The sequence below is a fragment of the Dinoponera quadriceps genome, unplaced genomic scaffold, assembly GCF_001313825.1.
Source record: "Dinoponera quadriceps isolate SergipeBrazil2010 unplaced genomic scaffold, ASM131382v1 scaffold533, whole genome shotgun sequence".
NCBI lineage: Eukaryota > Metazoa > Arthropoda > Insecta > Hymenoptera > Formicidae > Dinoponera > Dinoponera quadriceps.
In genome coordinates, this window is record NW_014554780.1 from 1,215,654 (window position 1) to 1,236,774 (window position 21,121).

At 46.4% G+C, this 21,121-nt stretch overlaps 1 protein-coding gene across 7 annotated transcripts in view; it reads right to left on the reverse strand.

Moving 5' to 3' along the window:
• The window catches only part of LOC106741812 (venom dipeptidyl peptidase 4), a 274,378-nt gene that overhangs the window by 7,761 nt on the left and 245,496 nt on the right, over positions 1 to 21,121 (reverse strand). For all 7 annotated transcript variants that reach the window (XM_014614165.1, XM_014614172.1, XM_014614169.1 and 4 more), the window contains 3 exons: positions 10,519 to 10,741; positions 6,397 to 6,584; positions 1,760 to 1,954 (listed from right to left, as the gene is read on the reverse strand). In XM_014614165.1, coding sequence (XP_014469651.1) covers positions 1,760 to 1,954; positions 6,397 to 6,584; positions 10,519 to 10,741 — 606 coding nt within the window. The remainder of the gene's footprint in view (positions 1 to 1,759; positions 1,955 to 6,396; positions 6,585 to 10,518; positions 10,742 to 21,121) is intronic.

Sequence of the window (21,121 nt, forward strand, 5' to 3'; positions counted from 1 at the left end):
CTAGCGGGAAAGAGAGAAAGAGGGAGAGGGGAATACGGCAGCGGGGAGAAGAAGAAGGGAAGAGAGAGATCGTACGATAGACCGCGGGTCGACGGGAGAGCCGGACGATTCCGCAATCGTTTGGCCCGCTTCCAAGGCCGCGACTCGCTTTTTACGGGCTGGACGCGCCATGCGATGCACCCCGGCAAAACACTGCGGTGGTAGATATGGGGAGACGTAGGGGGATAAAATACACGGATCGCGAGCGAGTATCCACGTACTTACAGTGTGGCGAAACGAAGCGCGCCGGACCGATGGGGGGGAGGGGTGAGAGAAGAAAGGATATAGTGAGGGAGAAAGAAGAGGGGGTGGAGCCACCGTCGCCGATTCAAACGTTTGTTCTAAACATCGCCGCCTCTGTTGTCCCGGTCGCGGTGGACAGTCGTGAACACCTCCGTGACTCGTCGTTGTTTAATTAACTGCATTCCTCCCGGTGATTCCGACGCGGAGATTACAGCGCGTCATCGGCCTACGTGAACGGCAGCGGTGAGTTTGCGGCTTAGCGGCGCGTTGTCGCCCGGAAGGGTAAAATATCGCCTCGACCGCCGAGGAATGAACGTTATTCATCATGCCCGGAAGTTTGATGTTTCGGTTTCAAGATGGACGAGCATATAAGTGGTGAACTCTCCCTCTCTCTCTTTCTTTCGCTCGCTCGCTCGCTACCCGGGCCGCTCTTCGTCTACCTCTCCATCGAGATAAATTGCTCGCGGCAGCCGGTGGAAGGTACGAGAGAGGAGAGAGCCTGGGCGTCTCCAGAGGGAGAGAGAGAGATGGAAAGAGACGAGGCACAGCCAATAAATTCAGATAAAAGTACGAGCAATTTTCTTCTTGTTAACGCGCTAGGCTCCCTCTCTCTCTCTCTCTCTCTTTCTCTCCCGCTCTCTTGAGCTACTCGTGTTGAGAAAAAGAACTTCATTAAACGTGGAGCGAGCCTCGCTCGCGTGGGAGAGTGTGGGAGGGAACCGAGAGTTAGATTAGTTAACTCAGGGTTTAGCGGATTACCCGATCGCGCCGCGATAAGTCACTTTGGTCGCGGCGAGGCCTCGCCTATAATTAGGTTTGTCCTAAAGCGAAACTTTGCCGGCCGTTTTCAAGGGACGACGACGACGACGACGACGACGATGCTGTTAGCCACGGCACTCGCCCGGTCTCGACGATTTACGCGTCCGTTACACCGTAATTGTCGTAGAGGTGGTTCATTCCGGCGGCTGGACGCGCGTCTTCCGACGGTGATCTCGGGTTAACAACGCGTCTGCCGCGGAGGTCAACCGCGATTGTGAACGAGTGCTCGCCTTGACTCGTTCAGACCGCGGGAATACGATCATGCTTGAGCTCGAGATTCGCGCGAGATTCACGGGAGACTCGCGCCTCCGAGCGAGTACGGAAGACCGCCGGTCGTTACGGTGGGAGATTTACACGAGGTGATTTCGGACGAGTTCCGTTAAATTTGAGATATCTCAGGTATTCGAGATGGAACCGGAGCTCTCGCGCCGCGAAACTCTCGTTCGAGTTTGGGAATTATGTCTATGTTACTAGTTCAATAGCGCGATCAATCTTCCAACCCTTTTTCTTTTTCTTCTTCCAACAAGTTAGCCTGGATTTCGATCATTTTCATTCAAAATGCTTTTCGAAATGGAAGTTTCCGAGGGGAAGGCTCATATTCAAAATTACTCTTCGGCGACGGAAAGGGAGGAAGGGAGACACACACATATATACTGACCTGGTGACGTTGATTTGATCGATGATCTCGACGGTGCCGAGACGCCGATATCCGGCGAACAGCATGTCGTTACCCATTAAGCCGGAGCCGCGGCCGTCGATGATGGCGAGTATGATACTTTTGTTCGTTACGAGACACGTGCCCCAGTCGACGTTGAACTTCTCAGTCACCAGATTCGAGCCCGGCCCGCCGTACCTGAGAGACAGAGAAATCGTAGAACGTATGTCAGTCAACGAAATATCACGTGTCGCATTATTGTCGCGAAATCTTTCATCACGGTTATTCCACGTTTACTCGCAATTTCGCGCACGTGTATATTAGAATTCTAAACATGTAATAAATAGTATATATATATATGTGTGTGTATTCTTTATATAACATTCTATTATATATTCTATTATTATACGTGTATTCTCATATGACACGCTGCAACTTTCATTCTTTTACATCGGTTAGAAGTAGAGCAGAAGAAAGGCACCGGGCGAATGTGATATCTGTAGAGATGTGATCTTAATTTCTCAAGTTGAAGACAGGGAGAAATTTAAATGAAGCCCCTGCAACATTTGTTCGGGCCGAATCGGCCTCTTCCTCGGTTTAAAAACTCCTAAATGTCGCCAATGCAGCGGACTTGGCAAAAGTACCCTTCCTCCGACTGTTTAGCGGACAATTCTCTCAGCTCTCGCGCTCATTACAGTTCTTCAACGATCGTTTGCGGGAAATCTTGGTGCCACTTGAGGGATTCCTTCACGAAAGGCTCGAAGAGAGATGGGAAGGGAGCGCAGAGGGGTCAAGCGGTGTCGAGAATTAGGAAATGGAGGTTCCAGGGCGAAGATGGCTTTTCTGATACGGCGTTTTCCAGATAAAGTCGTCGACCGACGCGGAAATAAAGACGGATAGTAACGATCCCGCGATGTATAGTCTGTCTAACGAGAGCATAACCAGCGCAAAACTTTTGTTTGTAATCACGTTACTTTGGAAGCCCTCGAATATTGTGTAAAAAGATCCTTCTCTTACGTCTCACCTATTGTCTAACTTTTGTAAGGAAACAATGTATTTAGCTACGTCTGTTGTATATACCCAACGATTCGATGCAGCCTTCCTTTGTTCTGCCATCCGAAAGGACTGATAATTTCTCAAAAAGTGGGATGAAAGATAAACAGTTTGTGCAGATGTTTCTCCCACAAATTTCTCTCTTTCTCTCTTTTAGACTGTCACTACGCCAAGCATAAGCGAGATTGAAGAAAAAAGCATAAATTTGTTATATAAAAGTATTCAAAGTTGTCCATAAACTTATAATCAAAAATTTTTTAGCGTAATGGAGAAACTTCTGCTCTCCGAGAAACACGTCGAGAAAAGAATCTCTTGAGCGTACGAAAATATTAATCATGATTGAGAGAACGTTATTTTCTCCGATGAAGCTTCCTTTGGGACATAAGATACTATCGGTCGAACTTGATCTATCCTATCTATCGGCAGATTTCTCCAGCGGACTATTAAACATTCGGTAAAGATGCACGTTTGGAGTTGCTTTCAAAATATGGATTTAGCACTTTATCCTTATTCGCGAATAATTTGTATGCTAAAAAAAAAATAGTATTAATTTGCAGAAGAGCTTTCACACTATCTACCGAAAAATTATTTCGAAGGAAAATTCCAAGACCTGATTCTTCAAGGAAATAACGACCTAAAACGTCGAAGTCATTTGTGCTTCCAGTGAAAAGAAGGAAATGGCATTCGAATATTCCATCGGCCATCATAATCACCCGGGGTGAATCCAATCGAGTATGCCTGGAAATTAATGAAGCAAAGACTTCGTAGAAAAAAAGTATAGGGTATAACTACGTTATTATTTGTTTCTACCTAGTTTTTTATTCTGATATCATTATTATCATATTTTATTATTAATTTATAATACATATTTAATCGTAACGTAACAATTGGATAATAATATTAATTACTGTTATTATATACTATTGTTGTAATTATTATTATTATTACTGTTATTAATATCCAATTGACGTTACAGCCAAACATACATTATAAATTAATAGCAAGGATAATATTGATACTAGAATAAAAAAATAGAAACAAACAATAAATAATAATAATCGTTACTATCACTGCTATTGACTTGTCTCATTCTTTTATAACAAATAATTGAAAAATTACGTTAACCATACTCTTGTTAGACAGACTGTAAATGCCAGGATGTTCCTAGAAACGACGCCGCGATATCGCGATGATCGGAGCGAGGTAGAAGCTCGATGACAAGCACGCCGGTCGTAGGAATTACGGGGAACGCGTCCATTCGATGACGCGAAATTAGACCATTGATTTTGCGGAGCGCTTAGCGCCGGGCGTCGTTAATTCGAACAAAAGCGGACGTATCATCGAACATCACGAAGCGTCGCGATCGGGAATTTCACCCGGAAAGCGGAGAGAACAAGCCGAGTGTCTGTGAAAACTCCCAGCGATCCAATACACCCGTTTCAAACACAACGACAGTACAATTACTCGGCTATAAAACGAGCGGTGGAAATTCAAACTTCTCTTTATTCGCCGTCGTCAAACGCGAGTGAGACGCGCGTCCGCCATGGCAACAGCAATAACTATTCCGCGCTTTTGGACCTCAGTCGGCTGCGTCGTTTCGTCCTTGTGTTACTTCGTGTATCCACCCTCGTCCACCGGTGCGGAGAATCGTTGGGCAAACGATATAACGACATTTCGATCGGAACGGCCAAATAATCCGTTAATCGTCATTCCGCTCGGAAAGAAGTTCCTACTTGGTGCAGAGCGTCGGAACGTGGGTGAAATTAAAGTTTCTGATTGTCTCGAACGAGAAGATGGGAAAATAAAGGGTGCAAGGGGCCAACGATCGCGCTACTATTTTTCTCCCGGCCGTGAGTGCATATAGCGCGGAGCTTCTGCTACTTCGGGAACGGACATCGTGTGTAATTTTCGCCATAAGTTCGCTGTACTTTCAAAAGTTCGGGCTCGGCCAGGACCGCCTGCAAATTAGACGTTATTAGGATCTACGCCGGAAAGTTATATCGGCCTCGAGCCGTCGTACTCTCGCCAACGCGCGTCGTGCATGTACCTCATTCTAAATGCATGCGGGGAAACATGGAAAACTCATTCTGCTGACTTTTTCAAGACAATGACTAACAGCCGGCGACTAGCGTCAGCCGAGTACTTGGGAAAGAAGTTACCGTTAATTCGCGCGGACACGGTCGAAATGACCGGGCGATCTCTCTCAGGCTCCTTACGCTCGTCGCACGAAGAAAGCTGGAGAACTAAAAGAGAGGGGGGGGGGGGAATGACGGGAACATCAAGAAGAGCGCGAATAGATTTACGTTTAGTAGACGCGCACACCGGTCCTCCGTTCTCTTTACGGAACGGAATAGCCCCATTCCGCCCTTCGGCAATCTTTTCATTAATACACTTAGAAATATGAGCGTACGCGCACACCGAACGAGAGATCGATAACGCCCTGCTTTTTATCGGGGAAGCCGTTGAAGTTCTGCGCCGGTAAGACTGAATACGGAATGACTCATCGCTTCGTGGTTTTACATCTCGCCCTAATTCAGGCCACGTAAAGAAGAGCTTCGTTTTCACGTCACGGTGCAGATTGCGTTCCGCTGCTGCACGTTCGTCACCTCTCTCTCTCCATTACGCTTATCTCGCGAGTGCATTATGACGGAACCGATTGATGATGCTGGCGGAGTGCGTTGTCACATTCCTTGTCGGCCCAGAAAATATGGATGCTTTTAAGTGAACGCCGAGATATACACGCGACGCCAAAAAGCGAGGCGGTAAGAACTCGACTCGGCTCGCCGAGTCCAAGGAAATGCCCGATTGCACGCGAACATCCGCCGAACGCCCGCAAGATATTTACCGTATGGTCCAACTCGGGTTGATTTAATCGCTTATCGGGTCCATCTAAGGTTACACTGTCGGCTTCTAAAGAGTCATGTAATGCTGCGAGGTAATCAGGATTTTAGATATTTATCATAATGTTCTCGTGAGGTAATGGAAAAGATTATTGTTAGATCAGGATTTATAAAGAACAGGTAGTGCTAAACTAGTAAAAAAAAATACCTACAACATATAAATCAAAGCACAAATATTGTTTGAATCGGACGGTTTTCGATTTCAATAATGTGAAAGCGAGAAATATTTTTATAGAAAAGATTATAAAATGAGTTCGCTGCAAAAAGTTCGTGTCGGAAACTATTAAATGCAAGTTACATAATGGATAAAGATCACCCAAAAAGGACCTGATCAATAAAACTTTATAAAATAATACGTTGGAACGATACTCTAAGGTCCTAATATATGTACCTACTAATCATTATAAGTTTACAAAGGTCTTCCTTGTTCGATTGTTATCAGTACATGATAAGATTTACTATAAGTAAGGATTATCTTGCGCTAATCTTGTTTTTTTGAACAATATCAGGTGTACCTGATGACAATTTCTAGTCGGATGCGTTCGACATCGCTCACCGGTGGTATGGCCGAATATCAAAAGTTTGAGGTCGCGTAGATTTGTCGGAAAGAAAGACGAAGAAGAAGAGGAAGAATCGGAGAAGATTGAGAGTTAGAGAGATGTTCAGCGGAAAAACCCAAGAACTTACACTTGAATCAGCATGGGATATTTGGTAGCGCCGCTCAAATCAGCACCGGGTGGTATCAGGAGCTTCACTTGGGCGCTGAAGTCATTGGAAACTGGAAGCTCGTATCTGTGGACAATCGGCTGCGATTTCTCGGCTATTATCTCCGCTACCGCGCTGTTGGCCTCCCACATGAAGAGCAATGTGGAATCCTGAAAATAAAGAAGAGAGCATTTCTCATAAAAGGACGTGGTCGGACAGCATCGGGATAAGAATCTATTGGGATTTGCGTTTCTCCTACGTGTGTGTGGCGGATACGCGACTTTTCAACGGCAAAGTCAAATATTGCAAAGGCATCCGAATGAGTTAATTACGTCACATTTCGTTAGTGTCTATCAAACAAGTCCGAATCCATGCCGTTTGTCAGTATGTAGCATTTAACATGGCTACAACGACACGCCCTCTAATACTCGATTTTCCTCTTATCTCGGTGCAACTCGGACGTTATAAATCACTGGTCATTTCCTAACTCTGACGGCGCCATCACCGAGTAATAGATCCTAGTAGAGAGGGAAGGAGAGAATAACACCGTCAACACGATCAAAAACAAAGGAAACTCGCGGAAAGTCGTAAGACGAGCGAAGAACGTTTAGCGGTCCGCTCTGCGCTCGCAACTTCGACAACAAAGCACCCTTTCCACGGCCCGTCGATCGGAATCGGTTCAAAGGTCCAACCACTTTTGCAAGTAGTCGTCCGGACTCTTTTTTTCGGCAGGCAGGAGGAGGGGAGGAGGCGGAAGGATCATGATAAAAAATTGCATTAGGAAAGTCGAACGAGCCAACACCGGCGGGAAGGGCGCTGCGATTGTCCGCGAAGTTTCCGGTCGCGTTTTTGCGCCGAGTTTACCTCCGAGTTCGCAGGCCAGAGGATCGCGGCAAATGTAGCGAGCAATCTGCGCTTTTGTGCGCCGAGCACTCGATGAGAGAGCGCTCCGTCTCTCGACAGCGAATCTCGATTTTGCATCGGCGAGCTTTTTCACGATCGCTCCTCGCGAATCCGCGCTCGAACTTTCTTTTACCGAATGACAGGAGGAGGTTTCCGACTTTTGTCGGAGTCTCAGCGCGCCGATCGCGATATGACGCCGCGATATCGATTTTCGATTGGGACGAGGATATATTTTTTACGCGAACATATATACCGCGCCGGGGATATGTACGAGATGGCTGCAATTTCGTGCCGCGCACGCCTCACACAACGTAAGCTGATCAATTTTAGAGGAAGTTAAGGAACGACAAAGCGCGCCTGACTTACATCCCGGTGAATTTTGCAAGGCGCTTGTTCTGGATTTTAGACAAGAGAGCAAAATGGGAGAGGAAGAGGAAGACTAATGAAAAAAAAGCGTTAAGTCCTCCGTACGCACAATTGCGCTGTGAAATTCTAAAAATTGCACTCCAATAAGAATCATTTTTACCGGACATTCAGTTATGGAGATATGTAATAAAAATTGAACATTTGAAATTTTCGTATTGAATTTAACTGCAAATGACATTTTCTTTTCATTTTTCATTCATTTTATATTTTATTAAAAAAGAAAAATGAAAATAAAGGTAAACTTCAAGGTAATCAAAGTGAAACCACGCGCGAATTTTTTCTCGGGCGGAAGAATTTTTGGGCGGGAAAAACGGGATATAAAGTGAAATATCGAAAAATCAACGCAGCAACTAATGGATGACGCTTTGTTTCTTTTGCAAATTTCGATAATTGTTCTCATAATATCGTAATTAAAATGCCGTGGCATGCAATAACGTTAAAGTACCAGAAGATCAAAAAAGGAATTCCAACGAAAATTTGGTAAAATATTTGACGATATAATTGCACGAACACACATGCAAAGACGATATTCGCGTAAAACAGATTAATTAATAATTTTATTGTATAAAACGAACCACTGCACCTCGCTGCAAAAATCATATCGAAGGTGCATACTGACGTTCGATTTTATTTATTCAAATTACCCTGATATAATACAGAGTGGATCAATAACTTTGTTCGGCTGAAATAATCCCGCTATTTCATTCGCTACTTAGTGAAGATATTTTAATTACGAAAGTTGTATGGTATCAACAGGACTATAATACACTAGTAATAATTTTTCTATATGTGAAGACGCTTCGGAGATTTCAAAGTCGCCTTCATTCCTTTAAATGACAAATTTCCTCTATCTTTCAATTCCGAAAGGCGCTTGGTTCGCGTGCATAATTAAATTACAAATGTCGAAATCACTTCGGTTGCAAACGTTTAAATAAACACGGCGCGCCCGAGAGGAATCGTCGGCGGATCGGTTGGCTCAGCTCGAAGGCGTGAATTTCGCCGACCGTTCGCTCTTTAGCGTAATTGGATTAACGTTCTTTGTCGACGGCTTCCCGGCCGAGAAGAACCAATTATCGGCATTAATCGGCTGCGCGAAAATAAGCGATAAAAGTGCCGGGAAGTCAGATTTCCGGGCTCCCTCGACCATGCCGCTTCGTCGATCGCGATAAAGCACGCGGATTCGTTCCTCGTGACATCTCGAAGTTCGACGACTTTTCTTCCTCCCCTCTACCCCTCCCCCGTGTGTCTTCCCTCAGCCAGTCTGTCGCTGTGGCAATCAGATTACAGGGGAGCGACAGTCGATCTAAATATCGCATCGTGTTTTACGCCAGAACAATAGTCGATTCCAATCCGCGTTTGTTGTTGATTGCGCCATTTTTCTCAATGTGTTTTATTTACGCGGCGAAATTGGAAGTTGATACAAAACGTGACCGTTTTAAAAACCCGGTTACGCATACGCGGTCAAACGGTGACTGTGCCGGGCCAAAGAGAAAATTTAAATAGCTTCGTAACGCCGTTACCCCGTAACGCGCATGTATCAATAGCGGAGAACAGTTCGTCGTCCCCTCTATTCCAAGTTTCCAATAATTTCATACACCAATAACACACGCACACACACACACACGCGCGCGTGCACACTCACGCGTCATTATCAATTTCTCCAATTAACCGTCACCGAATTTTCCATTGCACCGTCGAGCGCGCGCGTAACGCGCTTTCGCGCCGAGGGCGAGAAGACCCTCCTCAATCCCCGCGCCAATTTCACAGCGGGAACGAATTTGCCGAGGAGACAACGCGCGCACGCGGCGGAGTTATTTCGCGAATTATTTCGGGAACGTTCGCGATTTAACGCGACATTATCGTGCCGCTGCGTCATTCCCGCCGGCTACTTTCTGACCGTTGTACAGCGAGGTAATTCACATTCAAAAGTGGCGGAAATTATTTTCCCAGCATTCTTTTTCGCAACACTATCGATATCAATTGTGAGTGATTCCTTTTTAGTTAGATTACATTGAACGTAAAAATATATGTTTATGTTCAATTCGGTAATTACGGTCACTTCTACATCTCGACTGTGATCGGTACGAATTGAATTCTGTAAATTTCTATATTCCTCCTCTTCCTTTTCTTTTTCCGAGTCAACAACACCGGCGATAATCCGTCGCTCGATCTGATTAGACCGAGTGTATAGTGTCGCGAGAGCAATGTGTTTCGTTGCGGGATTTCGGGCGAGCTTTGTACGCGCGACGGTGCGAGAGTGCGGCTCGGCCAGCCGCTCGTATATTACTCCGGCCGGGCTAACTAAACCGTGGTACCCGCGTACTCTATTGCTGTAACGAAATTTATTCGATTCGGCTGTCTGATAGCGGGCCCCGTGGCTCGTGTACCTTTCACTAGCAGAATTACGCGGCTGTCATCCGCGCGTCTATATCATATGCAAATGCGCGCGCCATCAGCGCGTCCGATACGAAAGATCATCGCTGGCCGAATGTGTAACGATGGCGATTTTGCGCGGAATTATCCGCCGCGAAAGCGAGAGTGAAAGGAATCTTGCGCTCCGATATGTTACGCGCGGGCACGCACGAGTGATTATCCGTTTATGATCGAATTACGCTGAAATCCGACACACGAGATCCGGAATCATTCGACGGAAAGTTGGAAACGCGGGAGGAGAGGGATGATGCACAGGCGAGATGGCGCGGTGGCCCGTAAAATGTTCAATTTTATGAATTTCACGCACTCCACGGAATGTCAGAGCGGTCGGAGCGGGCGTACCTTGTTGTAGATGGCTATGCTCGGCACTCCGGGTCCGGCGCACGTAAGCACGTAATGCGAATTGTCAGCGGAGAATTTAGCGGTGTTGTACAAACAGCGACTGCCATCCGTTTCGCGGACAATGTTGCAACTCAAACACGCTGACTTGCGCTCCGGGTCCAACAGTGACACTCTGTATAAGTGCTGGACCGCCGAGTCGTGCTCCGAAGTGGCCAGGTAATATCTGTAAGAAAAATACGTTGTTTTCCTGTCAGTTGAACAAGCGCGAAATATTTCGGAGTGACGCTGCCGCGAAGAAATTAGTTGCATCATGGGATCACGGGGGAACACCTGTTGCGACACTAAGATACCGGAATCGCGATAAGGCCGCTGGCGAAGATAAATTGTCCGGCGGTGTTCAATGCTACTTCGCCAGAGAGGTGCATTTAACCGGCCTTCATATCTCGGATCTTGCTAATTTCCCTTCCCATCAGCCGTCTCGGACACGCCGTCGCGGCATGGACTCGAGTCGAATGGTTAAACAGTGGCGAGAGCGATTTTCATGCGACTCCCTCGAAAGCGTCACGAGGACTCCCGCGCAAGTTCGTCCGGCACAGTTGTTCCGAACTATAAAGTGGCTGCGCCAGCAGAATGCCGCTATTAGATACAATCAGAAAGCTGATGGTGTAAATTGCGACCATTGACTGACCGCCTATACCTGTAACGGTCGTTGCGCGTTAATCAGATCTATTGTTCTCCGCGGGGGTTTTCGGCAAGAAATACGCCACGTGAAGAGTAACACCGCCATTCTTCTCCCTTCGACTTTCGCAGAGAGAAAGAACATTCTGTCGGGTCTTTGTGTTTCTTTAATTACGCGTTTTGTAGGTCGTTCGGATTGAAATTATCCCGATGGAGAGATTCCGAAAGCGAACTCTCGGCCTCATCGTCACTGAATGACAATGTTAACCCGCAGGTAGGCGCGTGACTTTTTCCGAGAAATAAAACGACTGCTGCTTGTAGCGGAGATTTTCGAGTGTTATCTACGCTACGCTACTTCTCGTTAATTATAGCTTGGTCGTTAGAATTAAAAACGTGATATCAGAAATGGTTTTCGCGATATATGTTAATAATGCTAACGTTGTTTTCACGTTACTTTATATAATTAGCAAAAGATAATGTTGTTATATGGATACAAGTAGAGGGAGAAGAAAGAATATATATTTGCGCAGTTTTGCTACGAATATTATTTGCAATGTTTCTGTCTGTAGACGAGTGTCTAATTATATTCGGATATTAGTATAATATTAGCACAAACTAGATCGACGCAACGTGGCTTATTCTGTTTGTTTGACGATTCGCTACGTCTTATTCATGCACATACAAATTGCAACGCTCGGCGATCGCGGGCGGGAATTCCTATACGTGGCTTTAGATCCGAGACCAATTAGTCTGAAGACTCGCGGAACTGGCGGCGCTCGTGCCGACAATTGTAACATTAATAGCGTTCAAGTTTCTCCCAACAGAATATTAAATCTTAAAGATTCTTAATAATCCTAATAATAGTCTCACTGGTCACAAAAGGAAAGAAAAAAGAAAATAAACGATAATACAGAGAGTTTCTACAGAAAAATGCGACCAATACGTGTATGTAGACGAGGCAACAGCATTGTAGCTGGTATAACTGTCTTATCCAACGCATTACTATGATTAATGAAGTAAAGCCGAAACTTATCTCGACGGAACAATTTCTCAAACGACGTTATACGAGGAAAGCCGAAAGAATAGTGTGCCTTTGAGTTCACCTCAAGTCCCCCTCCCGTTTCGTGGGATGTAACGTGTCGAAACGCCACACGTGAAATCATTAATTACTCGATAAGGTAAGGAGCTCAGAGTTTTAAGTCGGCGGACCGGGGACGCGCACGTAAATCCCTCTATTGCTTGAGGAAATCGACGGGAACCAGCGAACACGGTAAGTCGCCGGTAGTTCCGCAGGGCTGGCAAGATAGATGAGGTTCTGAGGTTATTTAGAATGGATTAATTCGAGCATCCTGTTAATTTAGCCTATCGCATCAATCTTGAACGACCTCGGGCCGAGGCGCCCCCGTCATTCGCGAACGCGTATTCGAGGATTTCAACTTTTGGTGGTTCTCCACTTCGCGCCTTTCTTCGAAAATGAAGATCGATCGACTTCGGGCAAGTCGACGGCTCGGTTCCGAGGGGTTCCGGGACCCTCGAGACTCTCCCGCCTGGCAGCTGATACTTCATTGTCATAACCGAGGATGATAATACCCTGGCAGGGTTAAGTTCTACTAGACTAAACGGCCGGTGGGAGAGATATGTTGCCTCATTATGGCAAATTAGGGATTACTTGAAGCACACGTCAAAGGGAAAGCACCGGAACGACCTCGCGGAAAATGGATCGGATCGAGTTTGGCAAGGGAAAGCGCGTGTCAAAATAGAACGCAGCCTCGGGTCGATCGAATTTTCAACGTAATTTCGTTGAGTTGCCTGCAACGAAATTCGTGTGTGCGCGTATTTCGGGATTTTGAGATTTTACCCCGAGAAATGTCATCTACGCGTATTGTCGGCTTCGTGTGATCATCAAAGAGACGCGCACGACAACCAAGGTCTCTAATTGTCGCGAGTGTTAATTCGTTGCGATGCCCTTCGTCCAACGCAAGTTGACAACCTATCGAAAACGACTACGCAAGATATTATTTACCACGCCTGCAGAACGAGCACACGTATTTCCGTTCTTGAAATTCCGTATATCCAAACGGATGTTCGAACTTTCGCGCTTCAAAATTTCACAATGCGAATATAATGCGTCGGAAATTCAAAGTCTCGAAGTTTCAAGGAGCCGTAACTTCGAATATAAATTCCAGCTTCATTCGTAATAATTACGCGATCAGAAAGTCGCACCGCAGGCACGACTCGGTTGAATTTCCGCGCAATCTCTCGCGGTAAATGAGGAGACATGTGAAGCGAACGAAAGCAGAATTCTGATGATTTAGGTGAACGAAATTGCTTCGACCCGGTTGACCCGGGGGATAACCGATAGGGCGATCTTTCTTTTCTTCGCGTTGCCGTGGTGCATTGCCGGAATTGATCCCGGCACGTTAGTTACCGCCCGCTGCCATTTAATTACAGACTTACCGGTTTGAGCAGCAAAGTAGAGGCCGCGCTTCCCAATGAAATTAATAATCAGCAGACCTATCGCCAGCTGATAAGTGTAAACTCACGGGTGCGTGCCACTTTTGTTCGAGATGCGTCCCGCGCCGCTACGTGCGCGACTACTTCCGTAGTTACCCGCCGCCGATTCGCCAAGTTTCCAGTTAGCGAAGTTAACTCGTAGTTACCGCGCGATATTAAAAGCTAATATCCGAAAGCTGGAAGCTCCGAAAATCCCGAGGCCAGAATTACGGGCTGCGTACCGAAGCGAGCGTTATCCGCGATATATTCGCGGATACGCGCTGATTATCATTTTTACTTTAACCAATGCGTAACGATGCACGCACGCGTTTACAACGACCGGCCGATAAGCATCGCCGATTCAACAGCGCCGATTCGATATCGAAACACGGGAATACGGGCTGGATTAATAGTTACCGGCGATCCCGAAATGTCAAAAAAAAGACAAACAGGTGAGATTCATCGTCCGAATGTTCACGTCGCGAATGATCAGTTCAACAGTTCGAACTAGCTGATGAGATTTAACTGATATCCCTGAGTTATTTTTCTGAGTGCTTATCATGATCTCGATAAAATCCTTCTTTAATACGCTAGATTATAACAAGTAGTTACAAATTACAGGGAAAGTATTCTCACTTAGAAGCTAATTATTGAAATTAATTTCTTACAACCTGAAACCCTTCTTCCTCGCTCATCTTCATTCTCTCAATTACTTAGCTCTTAAGCATGGAAAAACGTAAGCAACAGGACGTAAGTAGTAATAACCAAACTGACCAATAGCAGTCAATAATTCTCCTTATGCTTTAAGAATAATCGACCGTGGTCAGTTAATTCCTTTAACCACTCATCACATACGTTTTTCTATGCGCTTGACTCGCTTGCTGCGCGCGTCCAGCGAATAAAACGACGGGACTTTCGCTACATCGAATTCAGTTGCTCCACCCTGTTTATATAACCAGAACTCGACGAGCGTCTCGCGTATTTCATCCCCGAGATGCATCGAGAGCGCGATAAACGGGCGCGATACATCTCAGGGCCCTATTTATCCACGATGGAGTCCATTATCTAACGGCTCCTAAGCACGGCGTTACGGGCTACCATCACGATGCTTACCATAATACGGCTATCACGAGAGAGCACCGCTTATAATTTCGCCGGGGCTCATCTTCGAATAAGGGCGGAATAAACGGCACCGTTTTACATGGCAATTTTCGCGGAGCGGCACGCATGCTCCCGCGAATTTCCGGCGGAGCGCCGCCCGAAGTTATCTGTCTTCAGAAACGCGATGAAACTTTCAACGGCGCAATTTAAAGTTGGCCTATCGCGACAAGCTGCGCCTTTCGTTACGGGGGAGCGAGGAGGATCCTCTTTTCCCGCTGAACTCAAAGTATATCTTACCTCAGGCCGTTGTTTACTTATCCGAAGCTAACTTCGACGACTTGTTTGTTATTGTTCGCGTTACGACGCGCGAAGTGCCATTGATCGATCCCACGTGAACGGCGACAAATTGTCAACACTTTTGTAAGACTTTTTACCTTCTCGAGGTTGTCGGATGATCTCGTAACCGTTGTCGAATATTTCGCCCGCAATATTTTACCGAATTATTTAACAGCAACTAACTGAATTCTGTTATAAGTTACCAAATCCTTCTTTCCGTATACATATTGAAACGTTATACTTCTAACCGGAACCTGCGAGGTTTTCCGACTAGATTTCCCAACTAAAATCCATAATTACTTTGGGAAATCGGACCGAGGCCCAATTAGATTCGTAGCGATTTTCTACGTGGGAAGTAATTAATTCGACTATTTACTCTCAAAGCAACAGGAGCAACGCGGTTCCTCGCTTTTCCATTACTTCCTGCTCGGCAGTCATTTGCTGAATTCTTTAACGTTTAACTTATGACGTTCGTTGTTATTTAAACTCTCGCAACAACACCTACCTAATTTGGTGAGCTTTATCTCGTTCCCCCCTCTTACCTTTCTAATAGACGTCACGCGCTTTGTTATTCCTTTACATCACAAAGGAGCGCCCGCGCCGATGAAATCGCGCGATGCTGATTCTCGCGGTCTCACTCCCTCGCGCGAATTAATTTCGCTTTATCCTCCCCATCAGCTTCAAAAATGGATGAGAGCTAGCCGCGTTTCTGCGCGGCTGTTAACGAAGCCCTCGCGGCTAACGTCGTCGCGTTGGTTATTGTCAGAACAATTCACCCCGTTATAGATGTGGCTGTGTATCAGAAATTCTTTCAATAAAGTAGCGAGTATCGTTATTGCTTCTGATGGGTATTGGGGGGGGAGAGGAGGGAGCTCGGTTATTCCCGCGCCGCCGCGCTCACCGCAAACTGATAGACATTTCGTGGATTCTTTCATGAAACCATTACCCACCAGGCGGTCGATCGCCACCCCCCCTTCTTCCCTCCACGTATTCGTACACGTAACGATCGCTCGTTTACGTTATATACAGCCCGCAATTGGACACAGCGTGGCCCGGAAAGTGCCCGACGCGAAATAGCCGGGGAGGTTTTCTTGGAGAGCTCCGATAATATTTGTCGATACGTTCGATAGTTTCGCCGACGAGATAGGAAGGGCCGTCCTTTTGTGAACGCCACGTCGCGTTCGTGATTTGTTGCCGGGCGGGCTAGAACGGGCCGAGAAACGACGAGCAACGGCTGCGCAAACAACGACATACCATCGATGACGGCTTAAATTGGCTGAAAAACGCCTCGATCGAATGTCAATTGCGCGCGAACGGACGAGCGCGCTCTATCGCGCCAAGGGGAGGCCGGAGTCACGTGGAAAAGTCGCGTTTCCGTTGATTCACCGCGTGATCGTTACCATCTTATCTCTCGGGTGGGGTACCCCCGATAACGTGCCGTCCCCGAATTTCGTCTCGCGCGTTGGCCAGTTAAATATCGCGGTCATTAAAGCCGCGTGACGGATCGCGAGCGAGCGAGGACGGCGGCTATCGGATCCTCATCGAGCGAAACGGACCGCGATCGAGGTGTGTGTGACAGCTGCGCGATTTCTCTCGTATGATAACACTGGTGAACTCTCCTCTCGGGAGAGGAGAGAGGAGCTCGAGCGTGCTTAGCATTCGGGGATTAAGCCGAGAAATCCTCCCCCTCCCGCGACGGAAATCGTCAGGATGGTGAGGGCGAGCACGTCCGCGCGAAAAGGACGCGTCCAATCTGTCTGGGGAAAAGACGCCGAACTTTTGAGCGGTTTATTCTAAATCTTAAACAGCGCCGGCCGGATAGAAGCGGCCGCCCGAGCCCGTCTTAGCGTAGCGTGAGGGTGTTAAGAAGTTTATAAAAGTTGAGATTGAAATCGTGAGGACGCGGTCCCGGCGACGGAACGCCCCGGCAACACGCGCTAGATGACGATGGAGAGGGGAGAGGGGGGGGGGGGGCGAAATGTGAATTCTTCCATAATCGTTTTCCATAATCATGGTTACGGCGAAACAAAAATTAGGTAGATGGCCCGTGCCGTTGAATTTTCAGTGGCGATACTAAAGGAATATTTCATAGGTTTATTACATTATCCTGCGAAAATTGACGTTTCTTTTTTGAGAGGAAGAGGACATCAACCTCGAGGGTATATACGAGATACAAAAAGTGTCATCTATAATTGCGAATATTTTAACTTTCGAATCATTTTTCTAACTTGACAGACGCGTACTTTCATCAATATGCGGCGAAAATTCCAAACGATTCCTAAGAAAATGGTTCGACAGACCGACTATTTTGAATGCAGCCGGAGGGGTGCGCGTAAAACACAAATCGCGCGTTTACACACATTCGATATACGCGCGTCGTCCCGTGAAACATGCGTGGAGGAGCAGCTCGCGCTGTTATTTCGCGGCGACTGAATTAAAGCGACACGTGTCGCTCTGTTGACACCACGCCGGCGCTATAAATTAGATAAAGGGATAAGCGTCAAATGCAAAAAATGGAGGAAACGTGAAATTAAATCCGACACCGCGGACGCACGGTGTGCGACAGGCGTTGTTGAATTCGCCTCCCGTGACGCGCGAACCTTTCCGCGGGAAGCGGCTTGTATACGCATTTATATGTAAAACAGGGGGGGGGGGNNNNGGGGGGGGGGGTGAATAAGTGCGATGATAAATCAACGGGGGTAGAAAGATGTAATTTACGCGGGATGCTCGCAATTGAAGAACCTATTTAAATTAAGGTGGAGCGGGAGGAGCCGCGCGAGAAACAGCAACGTATATGATCCCCGCGTCGCGGCGGGTTCAAGGTTAACGGGTATGCGACGCGTCGAGTAGAATAATAAGGACGTAACCGGCCGGTGTTTATCTCCCGGGCTGCACTGACACGCTGACATTTCCATTTGCTTCCACCTCGGTTTTCGGAAACAGCTCACGAACATCGCTCGACGCGTACCGAGGAGGAGCGGGCTGGTTCAGCGAGATTGTTCGCGAGACGCTCGATGTTACGAACTAATTCGGAGTTCTTAACGCTCTTGATATCTTGCGATTACACTCGTCTCTCGATGACGTTGGAATTATAAAGTTCGCGTACAACGTCGCGTTTCAGCCTGAGAATCAGAAAGGCATATTCAGCGTCCTGAATAGAGCCCCCCAGGAGCCCTATAAGAAAACGATGTTCGAATCGAAGGGGAATGTTTTTGATAGGATCAAATTCACATGAAAAAGTCGGACCAACGAGAGACGAACGCGGCAAATGGAGTGGCAAGCGCGATAAACGTCGCACGTGCGATTAATTAGCAAACGTTACGGTCGCCGACTCGAACCCTTCTCAACGTTGACGAAAATGACGAGAGACTTTTTGCGCCTGCGGAAGCGAGAATATATTCCGGCAAATAAGGCCGCCGAACGAAGCGTACACGCTCGGAAGAGAATAATATTAATTATTCACATATTAATTGTTCGGATCTGGAGATATGCAGAGTGTGTGTGCCCGATATCATATATCATATACGTATATGTGTGTAAATATATATGTATGTACATGTAATATGCATATCGATGCGTTCGGATATGTAAATTCGATCGTATTGCGAATTCCGCGCATTGATTAGCGGAACGCGTTATGTCGTCCGCACAAGCCGCAAACGCAAACGCCACTGAATAACTCCTGAACGTCGTGCTCTGTTTATGCCATTCCGATGATTAATTCATGCGCGTTGCCGGAATACAGTTCGCGCTCGCTCATGCTGGCAATCTTGCGCACACAACAAGAACGACGGACAGCTAAATGACTTGGTTACATTCGTCAAGCGGGTATATGTACCGGTGCTGTCAATCTCGACTACCCGGCAACCTTTCGGTAACTTAATATACAGCTAATTTCAGATATTACAAAGTATTGATTTTTCTAATGAGCACGTTTACACGGCACAACGTTAACGTCCCGGTTTAGCGGCGACCGTAGTTAGTGAACTCTTGCGTCTGATTTCTGGTAACGAAAGCACCGAATTAATTTACACATACCTAATAGTCCTCCGAACGTCGTTTTCTACCTCGTTCGCAACTTGAATTTTCCCGCGACGCAATTGTGTAGAATTGTTTTAGCAAGGAACGACGTTTGATTAAGAACGAAGCTCTCAATACACCGTTGGATCGCCGCAGCTACCAGAATTCGTTCTCGATATCCTCGTCGTCTCGACATCGCTTTGGATTTCAGCTATCTTTCGACGCAACCAGACGCCAATGCGACGAAACTTTAAGCGACATCATTAACGCCCGATGGAGGCAATTTGTCTGCAAGATGGAGTGGATATTCCAATGTTCTTTCCTAACGGCATCTCGGGGAAGAGCACGGCAGGAAGTCGTCTTCAGTGACGACGACGTCGACGTACCAACTTCTGATCGCGCGATCTGCCAGTAATTCGATTCCCGTCGGCCACTTCCATCGAGCGTTAATCGACCGGCGGATTTCGAGACGCGGAAAAAGCGAATTCGCGCGACGAGACGGCGGCCGCGCTCGGCCCCCGAGATCTCGTTTAATTTATGAACGCGCAATTAAGTCGACCGCTTCTTGCGAGGCGGGGTCAACCCGCCCTCTCTCTCTCTCTCTCTCTCGTCCCAAAGCCGCCGACATCACGCAACTTTCCAGCTCCGCACCGTCGCGAGTTCTGCTTTCACTTCGTAAATTACTTCCGAGCCATTTCGCGCCGCCGCTATCGTTCCGAACGTCATCGGCCGAGATGAGCGAATCCGGGAGGCGAGCGGAGTCTCTCGTACTCGAGGACTCGTAATATGACTGCGCATATGTACGTGACAACGGCTCTTTGTCCGACAAAGAAACGATAGGGTATCGAAACGAGAAGTCTTGCTTTTTTCCCAGGGAAGAATTCGAAAAGACGCAGACGGAGAAAACTGCTGTGCGATTGCTGCAACCACAGTCTCTACGATTGGAGAGGGAAATTGGGATAACCATGCAGAATACTATAGTTTCTACCTCCCTTTTGTACGCATGGACGAAAAATAACGTCAATATTTCGTTGCGGCGACTATATTTAGCCAAGTGATATCCTTAATATGTTTTTCTGTATGGTGAACGCGCACTTTCAAGATATAAATTACGGATGAATAAATGTGGACAAATTCAACCGGAAACTCTTGTACATGATTAAACTTCGATTAAAGAATTAATTGTGTTAATTTCGATAAACATATACGCCCATCACTCTGTAATTAAATGCTCGGGTGACGAATAAATTACCGCGACGTATGTCACTGATTAAATTATCTCTGTTCCATTAAATTATCCGTCGATGGCAAATCGATCGCGAGTTGGGCCGTTTCCTAATTCGTAGTTACTGAAAAGAAGCTGAGATTGTCGGGAAGTTACCGGGGAAGTGAAAACGTAATCTATTTGGCTCGATCATTAGTAGATTACCGGCGTGGAAGTTTTAAGTAATTGGACTGATTTGGCTTCTTGAAAGAACTTTCCTGTCTGAGCTTCGTATAATTATATCGTTTATACAGATTCCCATTTAATTAATGATCGATACCAGTGACCCGATTCGAGCCTCGATTTCTAAACTATTCGCGCATTGAAAATGTTTTTGTAATTCTTGGCCGAAAGTCGCGTCGACGTATTTTCGTGTCGTCAAACGGATAAATAAAAAAAAAAAAACACTTTGAACACACACTTTAAAATCAGCGATATAATTCGGAATATTGCATCAAGTCGTAAATAATTTTCGTCTTGTTCTTTCGCGAACCGCCCTGGTAAAAAAAATAATGATGTTTTTTATATAATATTTTTAATTAAATAAGTGGCTTAAAATATATATGAATTTGATAATGTCATTTCCTTTTATAAAACGATTATTGTATGTGGAACAGTAGAGTTAGGATAAGAAGAATATCTTCACGATCTCGACAATTTTTTCGTGTTCCACCCGCATTTTCTTAACACATTCACTTTCCCTACAAAATA